Source organism: Globicephala melas, chromosome 14 (genome assembly GCF_963455315.2).
Source record: "Globicephala melas chromosome 14, mGloMel1.2, whole genome shotgun sequence".
In the NCBI taxonomy this organism is placed as follows: domain Eukaryota; kingdom Metazoa; phylum Chordata; class Mammalia; order Artiodactyla; family Delphinidae; genus Globicephala; species Globicephala melas.
In genome coordinates, this window is record NC_083327.1 from 49,290,054 (window position 1) to 49,313,054 (window position 23,001).

Here is a 23,001-nt window from a genome sequence, read left to right on the forward strand (position 1 = left end):
ACTGAAGACCAACTGTTGCTGATGCTTGTAAGATCAGAAGTTAGGTGATAACAACCTCCTGTCGGTATTTCAACATGAGTGGCCCAAGGCCAGGAAAATGACAGGGGTGCAGGGGTGGACTGAAGAGGGTCAGCGTGAAACACAAAGGAAAGCCCACTGAATATGAATCAGTCTGAACTTCACATGATGTAGGATTCAAGTTACTTATGAAGCAAATATTTAGAAAGCATTATGAAGCATTAAGAACACATATTAACTTCAAACAAAAAGCATTTAAAATAGCTATGCCATTTTTAAAGGTAGATATATAACGTCTTGAGATGGGGCCATTCAAATGTAAAATTGTTAAAATATCCCTATATGTTCTTAAGATGCTCCAATTCTTCTGGTATCTCCTTTCAACTCATGGCTTTTGCTTCCATCTCTTAACACCAGGAAGCCAGGAGCTAATTCCATTTTCCAGGGTACTAAGTTGCAATATAAAAGCAATACACAGTTTCCCTGTTTTATGATGTCTGTAATTTACTTTTAAAAACTTCAGCAAAGATGCAGTACTATAAACGTGTGTGTTGGTTGGTTGCATACAGAGTTAGTTACATGTAGAGTATGGGTACTTAATCAAGAATTCATGGCTTAGCATGGGTGGCAAACATACATCAAAAAGGCCACCTCAGAGAGGACTACAAGTGCTTCTGTATTCATGTCTTTGAAACACACCAGATATTTGCTAATTAGCATCCTGAATGTCAGATATGGATTTTTACTGATGAAATTAGTGATTTGTTAATTAGCATAATGGTTGGTAGAAACAGCCTCTCCTTGGCGAAATGAGTGGTATTCAGTTTGCGTAGATTGGCTATAATCTAGAGACATTTGCATGAACAGAATTTAAGAAACTATTTACTTGACCCCCAAATGGTCATGTATCCAGTCATTGGTTGGGAGGATATCCGGTGGCTGAGTCTTTCTATTACAATCAAGTGCTGTTTCTGGAATATTGTCGCTTCTGCTTTAAAAGAACTTTTCGGGCTTCCCTGGTAGCGCAGTGGTTAAGAATCTGCCCGCCAATGCAGGGGACACGGGTTCCATCCCTGGTCTGGGAAAAATCCCACATGCTGTGGAGCAACTAAGCCCGTGCGCCACAACTACTGAGCCTGCGCTCTAGAGCCTGCGAGCCACAACTACTGAGCCCACGTGCCACAACTACTGAAGACCGGGCACCTAGAGCCCGTGCTCTGCAACAAGAGAAGCCACCACAATGAGAAGCCCGCACACTGCAATGAGTAGCCCCCACTCGCCGCAACCAGAGAAAGCCCACATGCAACAACGAAGACCCAATGCAGCCAAAAATAAATAAATGTATTAAAAAAAAAAAAAGAACTTTTCATGCAAGGTGGTAGTCTCAGCACCTAAAAAGAACAGAGAGTTGGGACGTTGTAGAGAATACAAAGCAAGTTGTATGAAATGTTTAGAGTCTGCTTACTAATAGGTGTTTATTAAATAAGTGTCTAAATGTGAAGCCAAACTTGGTCTAAAGCTTGTTTTGTTTTGAGCTGGTACTGGTGTCATGAGGGAGTAGCTTTAATACACCTCAGTCTTTTGTGATGTGCACTAATAGGTGCCAAAAAGAACTAAAAGTCAGTTCTATCAAATTTAAGTGAGTTCACAGGCCCCTTGATTCATTTCTGCTCATTCCCATAAGAATTTATATCCTCAGGCTTTTCAAACTGTCTTTGTAAGTCACAACAGTAAACTAATTTTTGTTAATTTTTCTTTTACCCTTTCCAAGAATATACTTTCATCTCCATTTTCACCTTCTTAAAACTCCAGTGTCTTAATCCAAAGGTGGAACTTAATGATGGAAAACCTAGCCTCTACAGGGAATGAGTAGGTTGATGGTTTTGGTCTGAAAGAGCTTTGCATGTCCTTAAGCTGTACTTCACTGGGTGATAATATTCTGACTTTATATTGAGCTGACCTTGGCCTCTAGTGTTTTGTTGTAGGTGACAACATGAATCTCCAAGAATTTAAAAAGTCACCTAAAACTTCCAACAGATTGGACCTTGTTTTTATATCAGTAACCACTTTCCTGCATAACTAACAAACCCTCAGTAGCATAGTTCCTGAGACATAAATATTTGCTAAATGAATTAATGTAAATATTCACAAATGATCCAAAAAATTAACCATGCTTAATGAAAAAGGTGAACAAAGTTAAAGTATTAAATAAATGGTTTACCAGTTACTTCTTCTGATGCTGATTTTCACTCTGTACAGTAGGTGGAGCCAAAGACACATTTATCTACTGGCTGGGAGTCTTTCCCATTAAACAGAACAACACAAAAGATTCTTCCCTTGACAAATACTTGGTGTGTAGCCTCACAGAAAAATTCACTTGGAAATAGGTGTAGGCTAGAGAATAAGTTCAGATTTTACCCAGGTTGAGACAACCTTTTAACCTCAAACCCCTCTCAAGGATGACAGAATGATAAATAAATGGCAAGCAAGTTTCAGTTAAGTGAGTACTCTGGAGTTCCGAAGTAAATTGTCAGACCCCAGAAATATATCTATTGAAAAAGGAGTCTAGGGCTTCCCTGGTGGCGCAGTGGTTGAGAGTCCGCCTGCCGATGTAGGGCACACGCGTTCGTGCCCCGGTCCGGAAAGACCCCACATGCCGCGGAGCGGCTGCGCCCGTGAGCCATGGCCGCTGAGCCTGCGCGTCCGAAGCCTGTGCTCCGCAAGGGAAGAGGCCACAGCAGTGCGAGGCCCGCGTACCGCAAAAAAAAAAAAAAAAGAAGAAGAAAAAGGATTCTAGCACAAGTGGGTAATATATTGGGAAATCTACACTATTCCAAAGGAAATATGGTTGACCAACAGTCACTTTAAGAACTCATTTTCTGGCTGGTTTTACCAATTTGGGTAGAGTATTTGCGAATTTGCATACTTTTGGGGTTGCAAATTAACTTTTTCTCCTTCCTTACAGTCCAATAAACATTAGATAAAATGGAAATTTGGTACCTGGTTAGAATTATTCTGATGTTAATGAAAGGAAATCCATAAGACAATGCCATCTTAATCCAATACAAAATCATCCTAGACCCTCCCAGTCTTTGATAATCCTTTTATTCTTCTACAGCTGCCTTTGAATTCCCACAGAGGTATTGCAAACTTCAACTCTGATCAACTTGTTCTAATCTGAGAGTCAGCTGATAACCTCATCTACTTTATTTGAGAAGTTACTTTTAAACCTTAGCTTTCTAAAGCACATACTCTCTACTTTAAAACATTTTTTTTTTCCTTTATGGTCTTCATTCACTCTTGTTTGAAAGGAGTAACTGCTCTTTTATCCAAAGTTAAGACTCCCCCAAGTACCAGGGTGATATTTTCCTTACAAATAAACCCACTTCCCTTTACCTGATTCTACCTTGCCTCTTTCTTCATTCTTTTTCTTTGCCTGTATTAAATGAGGAAATCCACTGAGGCTGTGTGAGTGCTGTCTTTTTGGCACACTGCCTACATACCATCTCAGTTATAATACCTGTACCTGTGGTTTCAAATAGCAATTCTATGAGTAAAACCCCACATCTCATAGCAATTTTAAACTGAACTCCACAGCCCATGTTTGAAACTGCCAGCCAGATATCTTCACCAAGATGTTTCAGTTCTTCATACCAAATTTTCCGAGTTGAAATCATTAAATATCTTTCAGCAAATCAGTTCCTCCTCCGGACTTCCTTTATGTGTGTGTGTCAGTAACATTTTCCCAATCAAAACTCCAAAATCAGTTTCCACACTCCTCTCTTGTCCTCCCCATTCAATCTATCATCAAGTTCTGGTAAATCTACCTTCTTGTCCTTTCTTACTCCTAGTACCCTAGTTCAGATTCTTATAACTAACTCACTCCTCTACCATTACAATATTCTCCTTACTAATCTTCAATCTTTATCCATCAATTATTTTTTAACATCCATGCGACGCATTGAAGTGGGAGTAATCCATCAGAGTTTGTGTGAGATAAGCACTCAAAATCCTTAAAAATTAATCCATTCATCTCTTAAAATTTCAAAAATTGCTATTTTGAAACAAAGGTAAAAATCAAAAAACGCAGTTGGTTTTCATATTAAGAAATACTTCACACGATTCTGAAAAATAGTCTACTCTTCACTGTGCCAATAATGTGTGTCTCTCAATACACAGAGCAACATGGATAAAACGGAGTCCAAGGCCTGGCTCATGGTGGCACCTAAAGAAATTCTGCAGAGGACAGAACTCTAAGTGACTGTCCCTCATCTCTCAAAGAGCAGTGTTGCCTAGCACATCAGGCCGCATCCATTTCTTCTGCATAGACAGGGCCTGGCAGTCAGAGAATATACAGTTCTGAAAAGTCAGTGTTTATATTAATGAAATGGCATTGGCATTTTTAAGAATATGAGAAAAACATTAAAAAAAAGCTATCCCACAATTTTTGCAAAAGATTCTGATGGAGATAAGCTTCTAAGGTCAGATAAATGGGATACTTTTAAAAATGTATATTATTGGTCAAAATACAACTCACCAGCACTGCTACAGCATGAAGTATAATAGGAGTTGCTGCTAGACATTTGGAGAAGCTTCGAGGGGTGCATGAAAGGTAACTGTTGTCAATATTCCAACAAGGAAGCCATTCAGCGGCCCAGGTCTTCTTGAGCACTCTTACTCATAGGATCAAATCTTGGTGGCATTATTCCAAAAGAAGAGAAGATCACATAGAATGTCTTCATCTTTTATGAAAGATTTTGTGGAAATCACTTTAGAAATAAAAGATATAGTACAGTCCATATGTTAGGAGAACTTATTATTTAATTGCTGGCTAATGCTATGACTAATCTCTTTGGCTTAGAAAATGGTTCAAGCAATTTCCATGAGTAACTTATTTTGGTATAAAGAAGTTCTTTCTTTCTCTTTCCAGTTGGTCACATAAGCAATAGACTAAAAGAAAAGGTTCCAGAATAGTTAGATAACAATTTCATTTTATACACCTAACAGAATTGGAAACAAACACAATTTTTCATTAAAAAAAACCCCTGTTATAGAATAGCCAATTGCAACTTTTCTTTCATGTAACTAATTCTGAATTAGCATTTTAGGAAATTTTAAAAAATAAAATGGATGATTTCAGTAATCATTGCACTTGATGCAATCATTGCATTGATAAATCCTTTTACAAAAGTAAACCAAATATTTACGTAAATTAAATAATTAGGACAAAACAATAAACTCATTTGAAGGAAAGGACAATGTAAATCCAAGACCAAAACAATATTTATGGATTGCTGAGCATGAAAACTTGAAAGTCAGACTATAATTTCCATTTCTTTTTTCCCCTTCTTTAACATAAAGAAAAATGTACCCTTAGAAATAACATAGCCAGCAAATAAGAGAGCAAAACTCTGTCTTAACACTACAACATTTCAAAAGGTGTTTTATTACTTATTTCAATGAATTGAAACTTAGGGAGAGGTATCTATCAGAAAATATTTGCCATCCTCTCCCTTTCTGATATCTGTACTACTGAGAAGAGGAAAGAGTATTAAGGCTGGATGAGTTTGCTTTGTTTCCAGAGAATAATGGCCAAGAGATTTCCCTGCCCAACCTCAGGAGCATCACTGAAGCCAGTTTATGGGAATTGTCCTACCACACAGCCCTCTAGTATGGCATCTGGAGAGTCCTCAAAGGACCTACCCACTCTAAGATTGAGGCCACATGACTCAGGCTATTATAAACCCTAATGCAGAGTGCTGAAGAGGGAGGACCATGGAAGTAGTGGAAAAGCACATAAAAATTATATGCAGACCTCTGCGGTCATCAGGCAGAAAACTATCCAGTGGGTTTTAGAGAGGGAGATGGTCTCAAGGAAGGTTGATAGTTTCGGGACCCACTTGATGCCAACTTAACATATGAGTATTTCATAAAAATATCCTGACATTTCACTACAAAAGAGATTTCATTTTTAGTGAGTTGGCATGAATGGGGCTGAGATATTATAAATCTTCAGTTCCCTGGAGATCTGGCAGAGGTTAGATATCAAGATTTTCACAGTCAAAATGTATTATATATTATACAGTTATAACTATTGTTACATAAAACTACATTGGTTTTGCTAAACTGCAGTAAAGAAAAAAATTCGAAGCAGTCACGGGGATGGAAGGTGGATTTGGGATGGGCATACCACCATAAAATGTTCATTTCTGACATTTCTCTCTCCCATCTCCTTTTCCTCTGTTCACTCTCCCTACTTAAACTAAGAGGAAAGGAATTAGCTCATCAAATAACTCACTCACACACACCTTTAACTTCACACACCTTGGCCAATAGGCAACAAGTATGCCTTGGCTATACTCTTTTCCACCACATTAATTTACTGTAATATTACAGTAAGTAAAATTTTAGAAAAGGTAGTAATATTCTAAAATACACTGCTTTTTATCATCCCTGGACATTTGGTGAAAAAAGCGCTAACTAAAACCCATAATTGTTTTTGTAAGGAGCAACTACAAGCAGTGGAACTCACGTCTCTAATGCTATTTCATTACTCTAGTCAGCAGATTTAAAGTACAGCTTTATCCGGGCTGGTTACTCCTCTTTGCTTCTTCTCCCCCACCCGTCCACGTTGGCCGGCCTCCTCTCCACTCTCCTGCCCGCCTTTCCTCTTCCCCGCCCCTTTCTTTTAGTCCCTCCTCCTTGTTGAGTCAGTGGCTTGAAACTTTTAAAAGCTCTGTGCTCCAAGTAAGAAAAAAGCTTTTATGAGGTATCAGCACTTTTCTTTCATTAGGGGGAAGGAGTGAGGAAAGTACCAAATAGCTGCAGACTTTTAAACTTTAAATAGACAGGTCTGAGGGCCTGGACTTGTTTTCGCATTTGACTTCATTCTCTGAGGAGTTCAATCACTTGGCGTGACTACTTCACTTCTTTCAAGAGAAACAGTAAGTTTTTTAAAAGATCTTTACCTATTCCTTTCTTTTTCTACAAGAAAAACTTTTCTAAAGTTTTAAAATTTGTTAAATGTAGCTTTCACATGATATTGTAAAGGGAATGATGAACTTGAAAGTGTCTATAGTTTTAAACTTAAAATTGAACTTACGGTATTTACTTTTTGACTGTTAAAAAGTTTTCTTTTAATAATGCAACAGGTAAATAAGATTCAGATCTTTCTGATTAGAATCAGAATATTAGAATAAAGTTACTGGATATTTGGTTCTCCATTTTAGAGGATAATTTTACTTTTTTGGGTAATCAGTAATAGTCTAGGTGCTTTGTAACTTTGAGGGGGGCGGGGTTAGGGGGCCTAGGTTGGGGGGTTTGACTGACAACAGCAGAAAAATCAAAGTGCAAATTTGCTTAGCGTGCTTGCTATAGAATTCTACTCTTTGTACTTTTTCATATGGAAATCTTGATTGATGTTCTATAGCCTTGCAAAGCAAACTTCTTAACAAAGTGCTTTGTTAAGACGTTGCTGCTTGACTTCCACGTGGTCCCTTCCTAGAATTTTACCCGGTAAACAAAAAGGTATAAAAATCAGAGCTGTAATATTGGGGTTCTTAAAGCAACAGTAAAGGGTTACTTTGTATTAGCACCCACTATGCAAAAATCTTGAGACCCTCAGGAGAGCCACCACTGAGTCGACCACGCTGGCAGTTCCGGAGGTGAAATCCCTTGAATGGGTGGTGGTTACTTAACAAAGCATTACCAGAGAGAGAACGGACGTTTAGAAGAGAGTATATGCCAGGGTGCATTTCCAAAACGGTCTCCTAAGACAGGGGCTCCTAGAAAGAATAGGAAACGAAATTTCTTAAATCGGCGCCTTAGAAGGAGCTACCTCCCCCCAGCCCCACGCCCCCGCCGCCTTCCGCTTGTCCGAACCTGTAGCAGACTTCAGAGCTCTTGGGCAACATTTTTGAGTTTGAGCCGCAGGGTGCGGTGCTGCCAGTAGGCAAAGATAACACTGATTTGTTATTTTAAAGGGCTCAATTTCTTACATGCTCTTATGGGTAACACACATTCTGTTAGCCAGAAATGCAACCGTGGGTTTTCGTGTCCGGTAGGGATTTTGTCTGTTCTAACTCCACAGACTAATTAGTTTAAATTCTTGGTGTGACCCTGCAGTTTGAAGTATTTGCACCAGAGAATGCTGAAAAGCAAATAAAAATGAAAGCTTTGCGGAACGAGGACGGGGGCCTGGTGCCGGGCGGGCTCGGGGAGCCTCCTGCCATCTTATCATCTGCCCGGCTCGCCCGGGGCTCCTGCACTGCCGAGCCTCCGCGCTTTGGAAACGTTTGCTGAGAAGTTTCCCTCAAATCCTCACGGTCAAACCCAGCGCAGGTCCGAGTTCCGCCACTGGAAAGGAAGGGGGAGGGGGAGAGAGGCGAGGGGGGGGGGGGGAGAGATGGACTGTGGCCAAATGGTAAAAGAAGAGCAAGTGATTAATTGAATTAAATGTGTCAATCTAATTTCCCTTCCAAAACCCGCACCCGCAGTGTCCTTTTTTTTTTTTTTTGAACTTGTTGAATCCTACTGTATAAAGCATAAGGAAATCTGAGTACCTTGGGAATTACCGTGCTTAAATGGCACTTGTAACTCTTCTGTAAGTTCTCAAAACTTCCCAAGAATAGGGATGGGGTGGGGAGAGCGGAGGAAGCCCCATAATGAAATGAGTAAAGAGCTCATGACGTGTCCAGAGGCAGATCAGAATTCGGAAACTCAAACCTTGAGTTCCCAGCAGCGGCTCACCCACCCTTATCCTCTTGGCTGGCCATCCAGGTGTTTACAGAGCATCTCTGATAAAGCTTATCAAAAGCTCTCCTTGACCAACCTCATCCTCACCCTCAACCCTAGGGCGTGCCTGTGTTTCTCTCCAGGAGTACAAAGTGGGGGTGGGAAGAGGAGAGCTACAAACTGTTGGAAAAATAGACGTGGCTTTATTTGGAGGTGGGTTTAATTTCTTCTGCTTCCCAAACCAAGCTGGTAATGAAAAGATGCTTAATCTCACCCTCTGATAATTGGGCACACTTGAACTCAGTCTAAAATGCCTCAGGCAGTTTGAAGAGTAGATTATGAAAAATTTTTAAAAAGCCTAACTTATACAAGGATTGCCAAGAATAAAATCCTGCAGTAATGCAGATACCTCGTTAAATTAACCCTGTCTCAAAGAATGAAAAAAGCCAAGTAGAAAACCCTTCAGGAGAAAGGGTAATTCTATGTAGGCCAGATTGCCAGAAGGTTATTCTGTCCTAGCAGTGTGTATGTCTGGTGCTTTGTAGTTTCCAAAGTCAGTATAGTTATCACCTGTCCTTTGCCTGGAAAATGCAGTGGTAATGCTTTGATCCTACTCTCTTCACTGTTTAAATATGTTCCACATTTTTCTACTACCTTTTATAGTTTATCACTGCCACCCCATCCACTCAATTCCTGGCCCTTTACAGTGTAATTCTTACATTGCTGACCCTGGGAAACACAGTTCCAAGCAAGTGTCTGAAAGGGTGTGTTTTCAGATATCGAGAGTTGTTTTGTTACGTACATGTTTCCAGTTCCTGCGTAGAGAAGGATGGAAACCTCACATTACAGTGCATTCCTTCATTTCACTGATGATATCCAGAGGGGTAGCTTGGTATGAGGCTCAGAGGCTCTATGTATGATACTGAGGGAAGGAAATGATAGGAAAGTCACCAGTGATTAATACCTTCTACTCCACCTTTCCTGTTCTGATCTGACTTCCCTTCAAGATTCTTAATTGTTTGAATAGATTGTTGGAGCATATTCACACACGTTAAGTTGGTTCAGCTCTGGGGAGACAAGTTATTAATTATTAATTATCTAGTGTTTACCATTAATGTCAATATTCAGTATAGATAAGTCAAGTTTAAAAAATTATCCCCAGAATTTCTCAACAGAAGTCCCCCCCCAACCTCCTTCGGGTAACTACCTAAATTCTTCACTTTGTCTCCACTTTGCCTGTCTAGATTCACCATTTGGCTATGTGTGTACATACTGTCTTTTGCCAAAGTTAAAACACAAACCAGGGTGAGCCATATATATATATATATATATATACATATATATATATAAATTTTTTCTTTAAGAATTTCTTAACTTTCAATAACTTTCACATCCAAGTTTTCCTAGCTTTCTAAATCGTTTCTTAAAAATATGTGTTTTGGGACTTCCCTGGCGGTCCAGTGGTTAAGACTCCGCACTTCCACTGCAGGGGGCACGGATTTGATCCCTGGTCAGTGAACTAAGAACCCACATGCCACGCAGGATGGCCAAAAAAAAATGTGTTTTATGGAATGTTTAAAATTTACAGTAATATAGAAAATATATAGTGTTTTTTAGCAATTTCTGTAAGGCAGATACATTCTATAGTACATGACTTTTTCCATGATTTAGAGGAGATGCCTCCAAATAGAAACACAAAGACCCTCTTCATGGTCCTTTCTCCCTATTAATTGATAAAGGGTAAATTCCTCCTTCTCATAAATCTCTTTGAGGTTGCTAAAATAGCAATATTGTACTCATTACAGGAACATCTAGAAAACTAATTTTGATTACCATTAGGCAAATGTTAATCACTTCTTAGTTGCTATTTTGCTAAAGAAAGGATGCCAAAGTTAGAAAATAAGTGGGCTATATCTACATCTAAAATTAATTTAAAGAGTAATAGCTAAACTTTATTGAGCTTTTATTAAGAGCTTCATGTGCATGAGATATTCATTTAATGCTCATTAAGGAAAATAGACTGTTCTTAATCAATACACTTGTGAGGGCTCTAAGAGTGTGTTTATATGATGACAAAATAACTAGGCTGTTCAATAAAAATAGTAAATTTGGAGGTGACATTTGGGGGAAGCACCAAAACTGATAGAAATAGCGTTATTTTAAAGTCCATCCAATCACAATCTAAGAACATGGCTTTTAGCCTGCAGCTTCTGACTTAGGCTCTTTCCTCTAGCACCCCTCAAGTGACCATTAGAAACTTCTGTTAGTAGGGGAGTTGAGTGGTAGCTATTGGACTAGGGGAGGGGATTGTCTCTTTGGATGGAGTCCCTCACTCCTCAACTCCCATCTCATCTCATTGTTCTGTGGAGGCTGATGTGTGCTGACAGGGTGATGAAAAAGGGTGAGGGCCGTGGAAAGAAGGCTTGTTAGTGTGTTCCCCATCCTACCTCCCTCAAAAAAGCAATGCCACACACATCAGATACCTGCAGAAATGTAGCAGTATTTCAGTCTTTACAAAGGAATCTAAGGATAATCAGGGAGCCATGAGACAGAATTTTAAATAGAACAGAGGTTTACACGGAATAGGTTTGATACATCACAGAGTTAGGCTAACTACCCAGGTATAAGGAAGCAAAGGTTGTATATTACCTGATGAACTGGGAAGATACATTTTCTATGGTACCTGATTCAAATCACTTAACTGCCTAACATACACTCAAACTATATAGAGATGTTATATTAACCAGGGTTGATATCAGCTGTTATTCTTCCGTTCAGAGCCCAAATCTTACCCCGAGATTTATCATTCTTAAAATATACACAAGTTTAACAGATTATTTCTTCTATTGCAAGACACTGTGGGGTCTCTTTCGGCGACAATTGAATTGTGTAGTCCAGTCAGAATTAGAATACTGCAGAATTGGACCGAACAAGTTTTTTTTTTGGTGGTGTTGTTTTAAAATCTTAACCTGTGAAACAGCATAATAGTGAAACTGCATAAATATCTATGATACCTGGTGCAGTTCTGCAAGAATCCCAAATCACTATGACCTTGTGTAATAAATTCAAGACCTTGTTTAACAAATTCTTTGTTAAAGAGTCTGTTTTCTTAATTCAGTCATATTGCCTGTTCAGGAATCATTTAAAGTATGTTGTTTCAGACAGTTCTCTGTTACAGCAATTATCACTTGAAAATTTAATAGTCCGTGTAATATGAGATGCTGACAATTACCACTTTTTTTTTTTTTTACTGTGGAAGTCTCTTTTTAATTAATTTGAAACTTCAGAAGTTTGGGATATATAACTATAATTAAGAGAGTCCCAAGGAGATAGTAAACAAACAAACAAAACTGGTGAAACCTAGTACCTTTCTTTGTACAAGCCGCTTTTAATTCATTCAATAGATATTCACTATCTCTTAACTCTTTTAAGCACTGGAGATACCGCAGTGGACAAAAGAAACTCCCTCATGGAGCTCACATTCTAGCTGAGGAAAGCAGATAGTGAAAAGTCCTTGTCATGGAGGCAGACAAACAATAAACAAGTAAATACATAATGTGCCAAGTAGAGCCAAGGGCCATTAAAAAAACAAAAACAGAACAAGGGGAGTAGCAAGTGACAGACCTAGAGTGCTGGCTGATGAGGTGATACCAGAACAAGCCATGGAGATGGAACCAAGCTGATCAAGGCAGATCGGCTTGTTAGTTTTTCAAGACTGACTGAGGAGAATAGATTGGCGAGCAGGGTAACTAGGGTCTTGACATATAACCTGAAGAAAGGTGACAAGTAACCTGATGATGGCTGAGATCAGGCTAAGAGCAGGGGTGGTGGTGAGACTCAGTCTGTTTTGGGTGGAAGATAAAACCTATAGAATTTGCAGACAGGTTGAATGTAGATTATGTTAATTATGTGTGGGTATGAATATTACCAAAAACACATCTGGCTGTTGTAACTATAGAGGAATGGTCACAACTGAGCCCACTCAAAGACATTTACTGCAAGGGAGAGGGGTTCTTACAAAAATTAAAGAAAAACATTAGGAGAGTTTACAGTTTAGTTTTGGGGCTTATAGTTTTTTTTGTTTTGGCCGCACCCTAGGGCATGCTGGCTCCTAGTTCCCCAACCAGGGATTGAACCTGTGCCCCCTGTGCCCGGAGTCTTAACCACTGGACTGCCAGGGAAGTCACAAAAGGCTTATAATGTTTGGTTTAGGATATTAGAAACACACACAGTACTTCTGCCCCGCCCCACCCCCCAAATCCATTAAGTGGATTTTTATCAGGAAGCACTCCTATTTACCTTTATTTTATTTTAGTTCCCCACTCTCAACTCATTACAGTGTCTCTTCTTGGGAAAATCTTTAAAATTGGGAGTAAAATATATTCTAATTCTCCTAATAATTATTAGAACATTAATGACACAGCAAAGTGTCTAGCTTTGGCACAGTGATTTGTTTATATGGCTCTGGAACAGGGGACGGTCAAAAAGTAACTTAAAATAGAAGTTTTTTTTTTCATTTTGAGTAAAGCATTTGAGTCCTTGTGCTCTTGGGGAGCAGCCGATGGAGGTGGAGGGACAGGGGGCTGTACAGTAAAGGGTAAGCTCAGTTCCCAGTTGCCCAGAGACCTCTGCCCCCCATACTAACCCTGCCCCCCCATCCCCTTGACCTTTTTAGACACTCAATCCCTTTCTGCTCTCCTGCCATTTCTCCACTCCTAAATATTTTGAATGAGAGACGAGACAGAGCACCAAAAAATGTCAAGAAACATTTGCCTCTTGGCCTGAAAACTTACTTCAGAATCACCTGGTGCATTTGTTTAGAAAAAGAAAAAAAAACCAAAAGAATGATTCACAAGCCACCCCCCACCCTCACCCCATGATATTCATTCAAAATGGTGAGTGTCAGGAATGTGTGTTCTTAACACATGCTGCTAAGTGATTCTGATGCCCTTTGGGAACCTGCAAAGGGCCCAGAGGGTCCTTGGGCGGGTCACACCTGGCGTGACTGGTTTTTGGCTTCTAGTCTAGAGGGCCATGAAGAGCAATGGAAAATGTGATCTAACATGGTACATAGAGGACACAAGAAGGACGGTCCAGCTACTGTCAAGCATATGCTCCTAATAAGAAGTTTGTACAACTCCTTAACCTAGACCTTAATCTACATATAAATTTCCACCCTGGGAACCTAGAGGTGAAGGCATGAATATACAGGATATATGCTCAACTGCCATGATGTTATCATATATCAAATAAGGAATACACCTGTCTCATACTAGTGAATGTGAATGGGGTATATAGTCTATAAATCAATGCTAGGGATTCTGTAAACATAATTATGACCTCTTCTTATAAAAGGGCATTACTTTTTCAATTATGACTTGGAAAAATGAAAATGATAATGGAGATGAGGGGACAACCGGTTGATAGAACTTTTAATTCACAGCAAAGTGAATGACTACCAAAAAGATAACGGCATTATAAGCCATCACATTAAACATTATCTGATGGTCTCTATGATAGTGCTAATAACAGGTATCTACATGTTGCAGGATACTAGGTGTCCAATTGGATAATTCAACTCATTCAGGTAAAAGAGTATAACTCAGTTAATGCAAATGACAACTGGGTGGCTGCTTAAAGAAAAGACAACTTGGCTACTACCTAGAGAGCTGTCCAGTGACCCAGTTCACATACTGTGGCACTATAGGGTATTTTTGTGGAATCTCAGAATTATAGGAAACTCAAGTTTTATTTTTCCATAGAGTGTAAAGAAACTTAGTAATTAATTGCCACAAGCATCTACATATTTTACTTTGAATAATAACGAAACACTGACTAAAATGACAACTTCTCAGTGTACCTGAAGCACGTTAAGTTTTTCTTGAGCTCGATCATCGCGTGAATGTGAAGAGATGTGTGCAGTTTATCATTTTATACTTGATTGTTTTTGTCATTCATCCCCACCCCCACCCCCCCAAAACTGGAGTATTGAGCAAAAGCAGATGACACTGGCAAAATATTGTAATTCTCTACACAGAATTGGGACCAATTTACACATCATCACATCGAAACTGTCTATTGATAGAGCTTCAAAAATTCTGTCCTCACGGACTGTGCTTCTTCGTTGCCAGTGTAGTATCTTCTGCTAAATTGTAGTTTCTTTCTTTTACATTCTGTCATATCAAACCCTCCGTCAAAGCTAAATTACTGCCTCACTTCAAGCTTCTCAAGCTTTCCCCTGGCTATTTCACTCTCTTTGTCAGTCCTACAAGCCTTTGTTCTTGTTTGACTGCTTTCCATACATCAATTTCACTTTCGATTCACAATCTAAAATGGCCCTTCCTAGAGGTGAAGCTTCCTTTTTTATGACCACTGGCAGGGTCATAAAAAAGTTATTTACTGTAATTTGCCCACCCACCTCCAACCTTTACCACTCACCTCCAACCTTTACCCATCACCCACCCCCCTTTCTTTGGCACCAGTCTCTGGGCTGTCATCAAAAATACTCACTGACTGCTAATTTAGATAGCTGATATATTTTCAGTTTATGAATCAGCCATCTCTTCTTTGTTCCATCCAGGAAATCCCAGGCCAGTATCCAATTCATTTTTTTCTGCCCTCTATAGCCAGGAGGTACAGGCATTAGACAGAAATGTAACATTGCTTGGTGGGGAAGAAGATTCCCATGGACCTCATTTACTTCCCACAAGGAGAAGATGGCTTATAGTTTAATACCAGGTGAAAAATTCTTTATATCCAGACAACAAACATATTTCTAGGAAGTCTATATAATCCTACTTTTAGTTATACTATTTTTTTTTTTTTTTTTTTTTTTTGTGGTACGCAGGCCTCTGTTGTGGCCTCTCCCGTTGCGGAGCACAGGCTCCGGACGCGCAGGCTCAGCGGCCATGGCTCACGGGCCCAGCCGCTCTGTGACATGTGGGATCTTCCCGGACCGGGTCACGAACCCGTGTCCCCTGCATCGGCAGGCGGACTCTCAAACACTGCGCCACCAGGGAAGCCCTAGTTATACTATTTAAAATTCAGTAAGCTCCTGAAAAGTCTTTGCTTTGCTTGTTTTTAATGATTAAATAATCTTTGACTACTTCATCCCATTCTGAACCCTCCAATTACTCTCTGCTGAAAATTAGACTATATTCTCTCTGGCTGCCACATGCAATGTTATTCATTTCTTACCAGATTTCAGCCCCCGCTAAGATTGTATATGTTAAAGCACGGAAACATTTCTAACGTTAACCCAGCTTTGCTATAATTTTAAGACCAGTGTCATGCATTGGGAAGCCTTGGTCTTGGGATTGAAAGTCTTTTTCTGGCTCTACGGATAGCTGAATATTTCCTATATACTTAAGACCTCAATTTTCATCAGTTAAAAGGACTATTGGCATTAGAAGAATAAATTGAACTAAATAACTTTTGGGATTCCTGTCATATCAGCCCCAATAATGGGTAAGTCCTAGGCTTGAGATATCTAGGTATTGATAGGAAGTTAAATAGAGTGCGTGGGCTGAGGACCCAAAGCCCAGTAAAGGAACTTACTTGTACAGCAATCCAAAGATTAAAACCAATCCTTTTTACTAGAGATAACACTAAAGTTGTCTTTTTATTTCTCAGGCTATAATTAGTATCGAGGTCAATTGAACTCTTACTTGAAACGTGATGTGCATTTAGTCTTGTTTTTTGAAAGTACGTTCCTGCATCTAGGGACACAGTGTGTCAAAATGGTGTGTTTCAGCACAACGTATTTTCCTCTGGGCAGAAGACAGACTTCTGAACCACATGAGTCACTGCTTAAGAAGAAACAGAGAAGTATAAATGACTACACTGTAGAGTATGCACAAATGACACTTGAATTACCAAGGAGAAACATTTCAGGATACAATTAGGAATAAAGTACTATATGTAATAGGAATGAGGTTTGAAAACAGGTTGCATGCATGTGCCTGGGTATGGGTGTTCTTACCTCAATTCTTAGGTACCCATGCTTTTTGAATACCACATATCAGCATTTTGCTTGGGTGTGCATGCAGACACAGGCCTATCAGGTAAGAACAGTCCTCTAATTGGACCGTCCAGGGGGATAAAATAAGCAGAGACACTTAGCGCACACAACTTCTCAAGTCACGTGGTAAGACAGTGGTTGAGCAAGTAATACATCTTCGCAAGGTTAAGATCGCAATTTACTCTGCACATAGGCTCTGCTGTTTCGAAGATTTAGCGTATCTCAAGAAAATTTGAGAGCTCTTTTCAGGGGAAAATGGAAGAGTTTGCACTTGTGGCTTTTTTGTTTGTTTATTTGTTTGTTTTTGAAGAGTGCTAGAAAGATAGGAGATCTTTTACGGTACTTTGACTGCTGGCTGAAAGAAACTGTATATTAAACTAACAATCTGTGGCCTATGATCATTTAGTTGTCTTTTTCTTTTCAGGTGGTGCCCAGGCAACATGGGTGACTGGAGTGCCTTAGGCAAACTCCTTGACAAGGTTCAAGCCTATTCTACCGCTGGAGGGAAGGTGTGGCTGTCAGTCCTTTTCATTTTCCGAATCCTGCTACTGGGGACAGCAGTTGAGTCAGCCTGGGGTGATGAGCAGTCTGCCTTTCGCTGTAACACTCAACAACCTGGTTGTGAAAACGTCTGCTATGACAAATCTTTCCCAATCTCTCATGTGCGTTTCTGGGTCCTGCAGATCATATTTGTGTCTGTTCCCACACTCTTGTACCTGGCTCATGTGTTCTACGTGATGCGAAAGGAAGAGAAACTGAACAAGAAAGAGGAGGAACTCAAAGCCCAAAATGATGATAGGAATTTGGAGATGCACTTGAAGCAGATTGAAATAAAGAAGTTCAAGTATGGCATCGAAGAGCATGGCAAGGTGAAAATGCGAGGGGGTTTGCTGCGAACCTACATCATCAGTATCCTCTTCAAGTCTGTCTTTGAGGTAGCCTTCTTGCTGATCCAGTGGTACGTCTATGGATTCAGTTTGAGTGCTGTTTACACTTGTAAAAGAGATCCCTGCCCGCATCAGGTGGACTGCTTCCTTTCTCGTCCCACAGAGAAAACCATCTTCATCATCTTCATGCTGGTCGTGTCCTTGGTGTCTCTTGGCTTGAACATCATCGAACTCTTCTATGTCTTCTTCAAGGGTGTTAAGGATCGCGTGAAGGGAAAGAACGATCCTTACCACACTACCAGCAGCCCACCGAACCACGCCAAAGACTGTGGATCTCCAAAATATGCTTATTTCAATGGCTGCTCCTCCCCAACCGCTCCCCTCTCACCCATGTCTCCTCCCGGGTACAAGCTGGTTACCGGAGACAGAAACAATTCTTCCTGCCGCAATTACAACAAACAAGCAAGTGAGCAAAACTGGGCTAATTACAGTGCAGAACAAAATCGAATGGGGCAGGCAGGAAGCACCATCTCTAACTCCCACGCACAGCCATTTGATTTCCCTGATGACCACCAGAATTCTAAAAAGCTCGATGCTGGCCATGAACTACAGCCTCTAGCCATTGTGGACCAGCGGCCTTCCAGCAGAGCCAGCAGTCGTGCCAGCAGCCGACCTCGGCCTGATGACCTAGAGATCTAGGTCCAGTCTTGAGAGCATAAAGATTCCACTCAGTTGTGGAGAAGAAAAAGGTGCTATAGAAAGTGCACCTTAGGTGTTCATTTTTTTTCCAGTGGAGGTGGTACTCAACAGCCTTGTCACGAGGCTTAGAAAACACAAAGACATTAGAATACCTGGTTCACTGTGGGTGTTAGGGATAGGCAGGTGGAGAGGGAAGGGATGAGAGAGGTACATGTTGGTATTTAATGTAGTTGATTCAAAGAACTTAAATTTTAAATAAAAGTTGCATTAGGTGATCCATAGTTAAGGGCTTTTTCCTCCCCACACACCCTTAAGAATACTTCTGTGTATGTGAAAGACTGGGTGGGTGATATTTTTGGTTAAATACTTTTTTGTTTTACCAAGAAACTGAAATAACTTTGGCCAGGAGAAAATACTTCCTGAACATCCTACTTCTCTTTATCAAGAAGACAGAGGATTGTCCTTATGTCCCTGCTAAAACATTCCATTGTTAAAATTTGCACTTTGAAGGTAAGCTTTCTAGGCCTGACCCTCCAGGTGTCAGTGGACTTGTGCTACTATATTTTTTATTCTTGGTATCAGTTAAAAGTTCAGACACGGCCCACAGAAGAAGACTTTCCATGCATTTGCAAATCTCAGCCAGTTTTACGTACATTCTTTTTTACATCCACGTTATTATTACCATCACTTTGCATCATTCCTCAACTACTATTCACATTCATTTAATGATTTCTGTAGACATTTAAAAAACAGTTGGGATATCACTTACCATTTTTTGAGTTAAAGTCAGGGAAGCAAGCCATGCTCAATGTTTAACAATCACTTGTATGTGAATGTGTGTGGAAGAGTGTGTTTTATTTGTCATGTATTGGTACAAGCAGATGCAGTATAAACTCACAAACACAGATTTGAAAATAATGCACACATGGTGTTCAAATTTGAACCTTTCTCATGGATTTTGTGGTGTGGGCCAATATGGTGTTTACATTATATAATTCCTGCTGTGCAAGTAAAGCACATTTTTTTTTTTTTCCCCTAAAATGTTTTTTCTCCATGTATCCTATTATGGATACTGGTTTTGTTAATTATGATTCTTTTTTTTTTTTCTTTTTTCTTTTTTTAGAATATAGCAGTAATGCTATTGCTGAAATGAATGATTTTCTTTTTCTGAAATATAATCATTGATGCTTGAATGATAGAATTTTAGTACTGTAAACAGGCTTTAGTACTTAATGTGAGAGACTTAGAAAAAATGCTTAGAGTGGACTATTAAGTGTGCCTAGATGAATTTTGCAGTAACTGGTATTCTTGGTTTTGTCCTACTTATGCACATTAATTCAGAACTTTTATTCTATCATGAGTTTGACAGTCTTTTGGAGTAACCAGCAACTTTGATGTTTGCACTAAGATTTTATTTGGAATGCAAGAGAGGTTGAAAGAAGTTTCAATAGTACACATGTAACTAATTTATTTGAAATCTATCCTAAAGAAATCTACCAGTTTCTTCAAATGTCTTTTTAAAATTCATCACGGATGATTAGTGAAAATGCAGAGTATCATACTTTTCTTCTTGCATGTCAACTACATAAGCAGTTTTGTACAATGAGAAATACTAATTTGTTTGACATTCCATGTTAAACTACTGTCATGTTCAGCTTCATTGCATGTAATGTAGACCTAGTCCATCTGATCATGTGTTCTGGAGAGTGTTCTTTATTCAATAAAGTTTTAATTTAGTATAAAGATAGCCTTTATATCCCAGGTGATTTTTTAAAACTTTTATTGCATCAATTCACAATTATCAAAGACATTTCCATTGGTTATGAGGATGTGGGCAAATAAGATTCACAAGATTCCAGAATCTTTAAAAGAACAGTATTTATTATTAGCTAGATTCAGTGCAACATTGATGAACATATTTGGATATTTATTCAACAGAGAAGGTAAAGTATTAGAGTGTTGAATTTGGAATATAAAATTAATGAGATGTGTGATAGAGTCTAAAGTGAGTAATTTAGTAGATCCATACATGACAGAAGTAAGCATAAAAAGATGAGGGTGCTAAAATTTTAAAGCTATAGGGCCTCCCAGATATAAAAGAATAATGCAGGGTTGGTTTGAGTATGGTTATGCTGTGTGACAAAAGAATGAAATAGATCTATGATTCTATTTTTCCAAGACATTGTGAAAACACAGAAAATATGAATTTTTAAATTCTTAACACCCAAGAAAAATTGAACCATTCATAGGGACAAGAACAATTCTGGGCAACTGATAGTATTGCTGTAGTTTAAAATATAAAATGTATTATCACTTTTAAGTCACATTTCAACAAAGTTTTTTTTTTTTTCCACACCATGTGGCATTTGGGATCTTAGTTCCCAGACCAGGGATCAAACCCATGCCCCCTGCAGTGGAAGCACGGAGTCTTAACCACTGACCACCAGGGAAGTCCCAAAAGCTTTTAACTTACTAACATTGTTTACATGAACACATCACAAAGCAAACTAGTAAATGCCTGGAACATAAAAATATTACTAGTTTAGAAATAAACTAGTTCAGTTCAGTGGCTTCTTTTTTTTTTTTTTTTAATTAATGAACAAATGTTACAGGATGCGCCTAAAGTCAAAGGATTGTCTACTAACCAGTTTCTGAGTCAATATAATTGGTAGTATCAACATGTCTTCAAGTATTACCATTGTCTGGCTGAGAATCTGAAGGGAGAGGCAAGTTTTCTCTGTGCATGTATGTGTTTGCATTTACTACGGGGAATAAAGAAATGTGGTTTATTTGAATGTGTGTGTGTATTCACAAACAGTTCATAGGGTACAGATGGACAAATAGACTACTGAATGTAGGTTTCTGATGTACGTGTGTGGAGGTGGGAGGGCAAGTTACATCTTTAAAAAATAGTCCATCTTAAACATTTCCCAAACTTTAAAGCTTCTCACTATTTAAAAAAATAAAATCTAAGTATATTATAAATATACAGTTTTAAACTACAGTTTTAGTAGACGAAATTGAAAATCAAACCTCAGGTCTCCCCATTCTCCAACAGAGACATCAGCGAAGTTCTAATTCAGAGGAAATCACTGTTAAAAATTTGAGACACCAGCCATATATCAGACACTTTGTTAAGTAGTGGTGATTATTAGAATGACCAAAGAGTCCCCTGCTCCATGAAGCTTACAATGTGAAGCCTTCCAGAAGTTTTAATAATGATGTTCCACTCCGTTTTGCTTACCTTAATTGGCTGCCTATTTTCCACAACTAAAAATTAAATTGAGCTGTGTTTTAAAATTATGAGAAAACTATGCAGTTTTATTCCACAAATTTTTATGAGATACTCATTTTTGGCATAAAATTTCAGGTTTAAAAAATGGGAAATTTTTGAATCTTCTAGAAGCAGTAGAACTTTCTGTTGTGGAAATGTTCTATTCTGTGCACTATGGTAGCCACTAGCTACATGCGGCTATTGAAACACATGAAATATGGCTAGTGAGTCTGAAGAAAAGGATTATTATTTTTTTAATTTAATTTAATTAATTTATTTTTTATACAGCAGGTTCTGATTAGTCATCTATTTTATACATACCAGTGTATACATGTCAATCCCAGTCTCCCAGTTCATCACACCACCACCCCCCTCCCCCACTTTCACCCTTGGTGTCCATACGTTTGTTCTCTACACCTGTGTCTCTACTTCTGCCTTGCAAACAGGTTCATCTGTACCATTTTTCTAGATTCCACATATATGCGTTAATTTATGATATTTGTTTTTCTCTTTCTGACTTCACTCTGTATGACAGTCTCTAGGTCCACCCACATCTCTACAAATGACACAGTTTCGTTCCTTTTTATGGCTGAGTAATATTACATTGTATATATGTACCACATCTTCTTTATCCATTCGTCGATGGGCATTTAGGTTTCTTCCATGACCTGGCTGTTGTAAATAGTGCTACAATGAACATTGGGGTACATGTGTCTTTTTGAATGATGGTTTTCTCTGGGTATATGCCCAGTAGTGGGATTGCTGGGTCATATGGTAATTCTATTTTTAGTTTTTTAAGGAACCTTCGTACTGTTCTCCATAGTGGCTGTATCAATTTACATTCCCACCAACAGTGCAACAGGGTTCCCTTTTCCCTACACCAATTCCAGCATTTGTTGTTTGTAGATTTTCTGATGATGCCCATTCTAACTGGTGTGAGGTGATACCTCACTGTAGTTTTGATTTGCATTTCTCTAATAATTAGTGATGTTGAGCAGCTTTTCATGTGCGTCTTGGCCATCTATATGTCTTTGGAGAAATGTCTATTTAGGCCTTCTGCCCATTTTTTGATTGGTTTGTTTTTTTAATATTGAGCTGCATGAGCTGTTTATATATTTTGGAGATTAATCCTTTGTCCGTTGATTCATTTGCAAATATTTTCTCCTATTCTGAGGGTTGTTTAGAAAAGGATTATTTTAATTTTAATTTAAATAGCTATATGTGGCTAATGGCTATTGAATTGGGAGGTGCAGTTCTAGAATCTGCTGGGGAAAAAATAATTAATATTGGGTGGAAATGGAGGAAAGGATGGTCATGTTAGAAACTGGAAGGAGAAACTTCAGGGTCATTTTTATAGTCTTATAATAGTG

The 23,001-nt window shown here is 38.9% G+C and overlaps 1 protein-coding gene across 1 annotated transcript; it reads left to right on the forward strand.

Moving 5' to 3' along the window:
* The first annotated feature begins 6,760 nt into the window (after nt 1-6,760).
* On the forward strand, nt 6,761-20,104 carry GJA1 (gap junction protein alpha 1). Its single transcript, XM_030853570.2, has 2 exons — nt 6,761-6,962; nt 17,196-20,104. Exon 2 carries the CDS (start codon nt 17,212-17,214, stop codon nt 18,355-18,357), a length of 1,146 nt encoding a protein of 381 aa, XP_030709430.1. The 5' UTR covers nt 6,761-6,962; nt 17,196-17,211; the 3' UTR covers nt 18,358-20,104.
* Nucleotides 20,105-23,001: the final 2,897 nt, after the last annotated feature.

Bases quoted from the DNA above. Each gene is read 5' to 3' on its own strand.
- GJA1 (XM_030853570.2), top strand. From the start codon at position 17,212: ATGGGTGACTGGAGTGCCTTAGGCAAACTCCTTGACAAGGTTCAAGCC.